Source organism: Hakea prostrata, chromosome 2 (assembly GCF_041222555.1).
Source record: "Hakea prostrata isolate BN-2017 chromosome 2, UWA_Hpros_2, whole genome shotgun sequence".
Lineage (NCBI taxonomy): Eukaryota > Viridiplantae > Streptophyta > Magnoliopsida > Proteales > Proteaceae > Hakea > Hakea prostrata.
In genome coordinates, this window is record NC_142601.1 from 2,933,306 (window position 1) to 2,940,832 (window position 7,527).

Genomic DNA, 7,527 nt, shown 5'->3' on the forward strand with positions numbered 1-7,527 from the left:
CGAATTGCAAGTGGGAAGACAATGGTTCTGAAACTTGTCAGAAGGTTTGATAAATTTCGTTCTAAGTCCACGCAATAAAAACAGCTTCATTGAAAAATCAATGGCAAGTGGCAACATAATGGTTCTGAAACTCTTTTCTCTTCTCTGTTTGTTGTGTCGCCAAGTGTATGACTTTAAAGACTTAGACTGTACATGTTCCATCGATTTTAGAGCTTTCTGCATCATCATACCTAAAACTTCGCTATAATATTGAAGGGAGGCTACAAAGTCAAACGAAATACGCGGGACATGCCTTAAAATATCTCTTTGTTAGCAACACCAATAAAACCAAGGGCTTCTGGACAAACCCTGGCTTTTACTCTACTCACTTATTGGGCACCCTTTACTTGCAAAGCTGGGGGGTTTTGAAAAAAACACGAGGGGGAAAAAAATATGTAAGTCTCATATATAATGAGGTGGAGAGAAGAAAATAAATCAATGAATTTTGTAAAAAAAGTGTTAAATATGAATTTCACTTTCATTTTTTTTTATACTTTTACTTATTTTATAGGATTTTGAAAAGGCATTACCACACCAAACAAGCTTGCCAGCTTTCTCATCACATGAATCAAATAAATCACACTTTCAAAATTTCACAAGAATTTTTTTAAAATTTTTTTTCCATCCATTTTCTCACCCCCACTTTTATTGCAGCAAACAAATGATGCCTTAGTGTCATAAAATAGAAAAGAAACAACTTGAATTTGAAAGTCCCCCAAAGATTTTTTTTCTTCTTTAATCTAGATTGAAAGCCAAATCCAAGACATTTGAAATCCGAACAAACCTAAGAATTGGAGAATGTGGCTAAATGTCTTTGACTCAATAAGATCATTTAGAGGAAGGTTTCAAAAGCACTTACTGCCTTCAAACTCCCAACAACAGAAAGTATATATTGAATCAACTATCAGTAAACAAAACTCAAAAGCACTAAATAATGTGAGTCTTTAGCCAAAAAGAGAGAAGCAACAATCCCCATATGTAATATGCAAGATTGTGATTATAACTTATACCTATCCCACGCCCAGACATTTAAACTCAAAACCACCAATTATTTGTTCTTCAAAGACCCATACCACATAAACAACAGAACAACATACAGGTGTGCCACCGGTCACATGAGCCCAGGCATAATCCAGGAAGCAAGAAACATAGGCAACCAAGCAAGGCCATCACGTACAAGACAGGCTGAGAGGAGAATACTAGTTCTCTTTGAGCTAGACCCTGAAGTCTTCTGTTCATATAACAGGATTCAGCTCAATGGAATGAAACAACTGAACAAATCAAGAACTTGGGGGAGCACAGAGCCATAGATTACAAATATGTAATAAGAGTGCATGGACATTCATGAGGTAAGCTGACATGACATTAAATGAAAAATGATTTAACTTGAGACTAATAAGCATGAACAGTTAAGGTCATTCTCTAAGAATTCAAAGATTGAAATTCCAAATCACCCTTCCACATAGCATAAAACACAGTTGTTACAATGCATTTGTTGCATGTTGACAACAAAAATTTCCATAGTAATATAAAATCCTTTCCTGTCCCCAAAATTTTTTTGATAACTAGCATACATCATGTGCCTAACAAGTCTTTTAACATAGCTGATCAGAACTCTGGCAAAAACCCATGATGACAACAATTAGCCAGGGAGAAGGCCAAAACCACTCGAGCAATTCCAATATTATCTCCCAAACATATACAGGTAACCAGATCATTGTTTCCAGTTACAAAATTTTCTTATATGAACAGGCTGTGCACTACACTTGTCTAGCAAGCCTGTGCCAGTATTGATGGAACATTGTCTCTGGATGTTTGAAATATTATATGGTCCTATACATTCCATATAAAAGACGAATTAAGAAACCTCTTGGATAAGGTCAGGTTCCCATTAACCACCATCTTCTCTACATTGAGAAAGGAATATTTGGTTGGGCTTTATGGGTGGTGTTGGTATCACTTTCTGTAATAAGACTGAGAAGCGTTTGGGGGGTAGGCTGTGGATGAAGGATAATGGCATTGTTGAGTTGCACTGGTATGTGGTTGAAGGAGTATGGCTGATGAAGAGGCAAAAGAAGAGAATCCTGATGATGCTGCAGTAGAAAAAAGTGGCAATGGGCTGGCACCGCCACCGCCATGCATTGGCCATGCCCAGTTCGAGAGTCCCGGTGAACCTGCTCCAACTCTTTTCTCTGTCGCTGTTTCCTGTTTCAGCATACCACGATGTACTGTTATCAGTGAGAAAATTCAATTTGTCATACTAATAAGCATCAATACTCATGACAGAAAAATCCAAGATAGAGCAGAGCTGTGTTGGAACCCTTCAGAATTCCCTAGTGAGTCAATGAATCTAGTAAGGAAGGATGCAGAGCTAGACTAATTCAAGATAGCAATGAAAATCGCGATTCATTTGAGGCAATGGGTAGAAGGGCATGCCCTTCCAGTTAGGAGTCTCTACCTCCCCCCCCCCGGGGGCTTTGGGTACCCCTTTCAGACTGCCTCTGTACCATTATATTAAAATAATTATTGATTCCCCCCCCCCCCCCCCCCCCCCCTTGGGGGTTTTTTTTGGGGGCCCCCCCCCCCCCTAATAAAAAAGTTATAATCATCCTAGTACCCCCAGACTAACTCCAAATTGGGTGAAATGGGGCCTTCACTGGGGACCATTGACTTATGAGTTTTCATCATTTGTTACAATTTTAAACAACAGAACGGAATAAGATACTGACATAGGAAGACTTTTCTGCTTGTCATACTGGTTGGAAAGACTAAATTGGAAAAATAAAATTTCAGCAGATTAAAAACTTAACACCGCCACAAATCAAAAGGTCATAAAAATGGAATCTCTTTAGAATGAGACTACTTTCAGCAAGCCATTCAAAAACCAAGACATGTTAATACAATCATACAATGTAATTAGAAGACAAATGAAGTGGAAATAAATCCTAATTTCACCACAAACCAGAAAAGAAGACCAACTTAACCTAAAGAAAATAAATGTAATAAAAATGTATGTATCTTTTTGTCATACAGTTATTTATTAATATTTGTATTATTATTAGTCTTTTTTTTTTTTGGTTGGGGGTGGGGGCGGCGGCGGTGGAGGGCAGTGAATGGAGCAATTTCAGACAGTGCCGCACCAATGCTACCTTGTGAAATATATGGTGTTATGCAAGTAGTGGCCAAGCTCCATAGGACATATTTCCTTCTCCTGCAAAATTTCTTTAAAAAATGACCGTTGAAGGCTCCCCTTACCCCCTTGTTGCGAGGGAAATAATGAAAATGGGAAGAGAAGTGACATAAAATCAAAACTGAAAAACATCATAATCATCACTTCACATCATCAATTAACTATTTCAAAACAATATAAGTATAGAATTTAAGCATTACCATATTTGCAGTCAAACTCTTTGTATTTAAGAAGTAAATAAGGATTCTGTCAACAACAGTGGTAATTACATAACCATGGTTACAAAAGTTTCTATTGTGTTAATTGAATTTTGTTTTATTCCCTTGCAACCAAATGGAGACAGTGAGAAGATATTACCTCAAAATTGGGAAAGGATCTGGGGTACATGCCAGGCCAGATTGAAGGTTGCCCTGATGCCATTTGTGGGATATGATTCATTTGATCACCCACTGATGCCAAATTATGGTTTTCCAACTGCAGTGGCACGACAAAGAGTCCAACAGCCATATGACATTAATCATCTTAAAAGTTGATACAGGGCTGCACTTTTTTTGGTAAAACAGGGCTGCACATGGTAGCCAAGAAAAGAAAAGAAAAGAAAGATTCCAAAAGAATTTGAAATTTGAGGAGAAACATAGACACATTAGACAATCATTGGGTCATCATTATTTTTGCCTTACTCAAAAGTTTTCTTCTCTTTTCTTGGCTGCCAAACATAGCACAAAAGAAAAAAGCCTTTTCGACTAAGCATCCACTTACATTTTCTAAAGGCACCTACCAGTTAAATAAAAGGCAGTTCCACCCCTAGGGTTACCCCCTAAAACAAATCAAAATATCAGTCCGAGCACCTAGCAACAGATTATATTCTAACAAAAAAAAAGACAAAAAACAAGGGCCCTCCAATTATGTACTATCATACTGTATTGATGAGAAAAGCCAATTCCTTGACCAAGAAGAAAATACAAATGCAGTTCATCAACCCAATAAACTAACACTATGGCAATGATTCCTAGATCAATCTCTCTACAAGTTGATTTCATGTTTGTTTGATTGGTTTTTCCAATTAAAAGAACATAACAGTAAATAGATACTTCACATCATTGGATGAATACTTTATCTTGAAAAAGGAAAAAAAATGTTGCTAGTAAGTTTGGCTGATATTTTTATTTGTTTTGGTTGGCATTAATATTAGAGGTAACTTAGTCGTGGCACTGACAACTTCTCTTAAAACAAACATTAACCAAGCTAATAATTAAACTAATCTAAACATAATTGAACTAAAGAATTTGATTAGAGGATAATAACTTAATAGTTGACATGGCTGGTGAACACACAGGATAGCATTCTCATGCTTAATTATAATTATTACCCTTGCTCCCCTAGCATTGGGCATGTCATGAAGGCCACCATCGAACTGGAAACTGCCTGTAATCTCATTCCCATTTGAACCATCAGCCAAAGAAGGGGGAGAAATCCCCAAGTTCAGATCAAGATTGTGGCTGCTGCCTGCAGCATAACATTAGAAGTTGATCATGTATCAAGTCATAGGAAAGGATAATTTGGATTTCCTTGGTAAACAAGAAAAAAGTGCCCCAAGACTAAACAAAAGGGTAGTGTTAATGCTACCTCCATTATCCACCACAGAGATAATCTCCCCTTCATATGTACTGGGCTCAAAGTTGGTAACTGCTTCCCTTCCATTGCATTTGATAGCTGCCTTGTCATAAGCCCTGAGTTCCAGAAAACCAAAATGCAGATTTGTGTTGGATGGGACCCAATTGAGGTTGAGAATTCAGGATAAGAAACAGAATCATGTTGAGTGAAATTCATGATCAGTAAGACCTTGCTGCTTCAATTTCGCTGTCGAATAACCCAAGATATATATACCTGCAAGCAAGCATTGTTTCTCACTGATAAAAACAGGGTTCACAAACCTCCTTTTTATGTTCCACTTATTTTTGGGGTTGAAAGTAGGTAAACTCAGATAATTGAAATGTTTAACAGGAATGATACGTCCTTAAAACTGACTTTTTAGGTCATACAATCAGGCATTTTGTCTACAACTAGAAACAGATGATAGAGAAACAAAATTTTGGTTTCAAGTTAAGGGCTCTCACTTCTTGCCTAGGAACTGCCCCATTCGAGCTTCCCATCGACCACACTTATGCAGTGTCACCCCTCTGTATTTTGAGCTTCCCCTAGAGAAGCCAGTGCTCTGGCGGCGGAGTATGTGCACAAACTCTTCCTTAGTCAGATTCCTCATCTGAAAAGCAAGCAACAAAATACACGAACGTAAATTCAAGCTACCATTGTTCATACGCACACAGCACTTACTCAGCAATTGTCTACCAAAGCCCCCACCGCACCTGTTTCAGATCTTCATCATAATCACTGAGATTAAAATTGATGTCAGCATCAACACCCCGGAATTTAATAGCAGCTCGATCATATGCTCTACAAACACAAGACCCAGAGGTTTAAATCAACCAGGGAAAGAAAAAACAGAAAAAGGAATTAAGGTATATCATTCACAAAGAACAACCCCATCACAATGACAAATCAACATCGTTGAGAGAAGGGGTTTACCTAGCAGCAGCATGAGCAGTGTCGAATCCACCTGACAAATCAACACCATCACAATGACAAATCACCAATAAAACAACCACAATCAGAAAGTTGAAAGAAATTAGCGAAGAAACAAAACGAAGATTAATTCCCCACCCAAATAAACTTGCTTTCCACAATCCCTGCAAAAAAGAGGAACCAGAAAGAAAAGCAAGTTAATAACCAAAGGAACCAACAACGGATCGAATTCAAGTGCAAGAATGAAATTCTCTTGTGTAAATATCAACCATATGTGAGATTCCCATCTCCCAGTCCTCCGATAAAACGTCACGCCTCGATATTGAGAGCTTCGAGACCTGGGTCCTCGCCGGCTCTTCTTCGCCCGCTGTTGCGGGGGAGTTGCAACCTTCAGTTCCGGCTGATTCATCATGGCGGCCTGGGAGAATGAGAGATCGACCCAATGTGCTCCAGGTGAAGAAGATGAAGACAATCCAGACAAAAATACAGCATCATCAGAGGACCCAGTTTCTGCACCCACAGGAAAAAGCTGCCTAGTAATGAAACCAGAATGTGTGGTCGGATTCCCGTTCTCTGCCTCATCACCATCTTCACCGCAATCGTCGTCGACCTCAACCTCTTCAGTGGCGTCACTTGGCTTCTTAAGAATATCAAAGTTTAAGGCAAAGTGAGTGGAGCAAGAGTCGTCATCGCCTCCATTGCTGGAGGCTTCAGCATTAACGACTAATGAATTTGAAGTTCCAGAATCGTCCACTTGGCCTGCAGAACCATCGGGAAGCTTGTCCATCATCATCTCGTCTTCATTGCAGGCGGAATCAGCCGAAAAAAGATTAAGATCCAGCATACCTCCTCCAAATCAGTTGAATTGAATTCCCTTTTCTTTCTCACTCTTCTTCTCTCTTTCCGATTTCAGTTTATAGCAGGTAAAGGTATTAACAAGACAATACTGAGAAAATTCTACGAAGCATTAGCTATTTAGGCAAGCAAAAACATTTATCTCTTTATAAAACATTTCTTATCTGATATCCGAGTAAATTACATAGGGTGGGACGAAATGGGTCGATCGAGCGGAAGATTTAAACAGTAAGAGCCTATCAAACGCTGAAAAACAAAATGATCGGAAGCAGGGAACTTCACAAAAGCCAACGACCCACCTCACACAATGAAAAGGAAAGGTTACCAATTAGAAGAGGAGAAGAACAGGGGCTAATACCATAGAAGAGAAGACCAAAACGAGAAACTGCAACAACCCAGTAGTCACAGGAAAGAAAGTGAGGTGATTGAAGAAGAACCCTAGTCCAAGTGTCCTAGAACTCCACAGAAACGCATTCTGGAGGAAGATTTATATAGATTGAAGAAAAGGGCCATTCGCAGTGGTGGAGAAGTGAAATCACCGCCGTCTGTCGGCTTCCAAGGAAGAAGACGAGAACCCAGACATGTGGAGATAAACCTACGCCCTTTTCTCAGCTAAATACTACTTTTAAGATACAGAGACTGAATGACAGGTTATAGATTATGGTATCTACGAGGCCTAGATGGAGAAAGAGATGGAAGAGGTAATTATAAAGGAAGAGAAATGAAGATGAGTCTGTTAACTGTTTACTGACTTTAGTATTTGCTGCTCATGGGAGAAGAGAGACCACGAAGAACAGAAAAGAATAAGAAAGCAGAGGTGAGAGATGAGGGAAGGAACAGAGGAATTCCACATATTTGCA

The 7,527-nt window shown here is 39.0% G+C and overlaps 1 protein-coding gene across 2 annotated transcripts; it reads right to left on the reverse strand.

Moving 5' to 3' along the window:
• Positions 1-662: 662 nt before the first annotated feature.
• On the reverse strand, positions 663-7,527 carry LOC149023284 (ethylene-responsive transcription factor RAP2-7-like). 2 transcript variants are annotated; one of them, XM_089143841.1, is made up of 10 exons: positions 6,082-7,527; positions 5,951-5,976; positions 5,816-5,846; positions 5,596-5,683; positions 5,347-5,492; positions 5,072-5,116; positions 4,856-4,959; positions 4,599-4,735; positions 3,587-3,703; positions 663-2,244 (listed from the first exon to the last, which is right to left on the reverse strand). In XM_089143841.1, the coding sequence occupies exons 1-10, from the start codon at positions 6,654-6,656 to the stop codon at positions 1,996-1,998; spliced, it is 1,518 nt and encodes a 505-aa protein (XP_088999967.1). In that variant the 5' UTR covers positions 6,657-7,527; the 3' UTR covers positions 663-1,995. The 2 variants fall into 2 exon arrangements, with proteins under 2 accessions (XP_088999967.1, XP_088999968.1); XM_089143842.1 differs by lacking the exon at positions 5,072-5,116.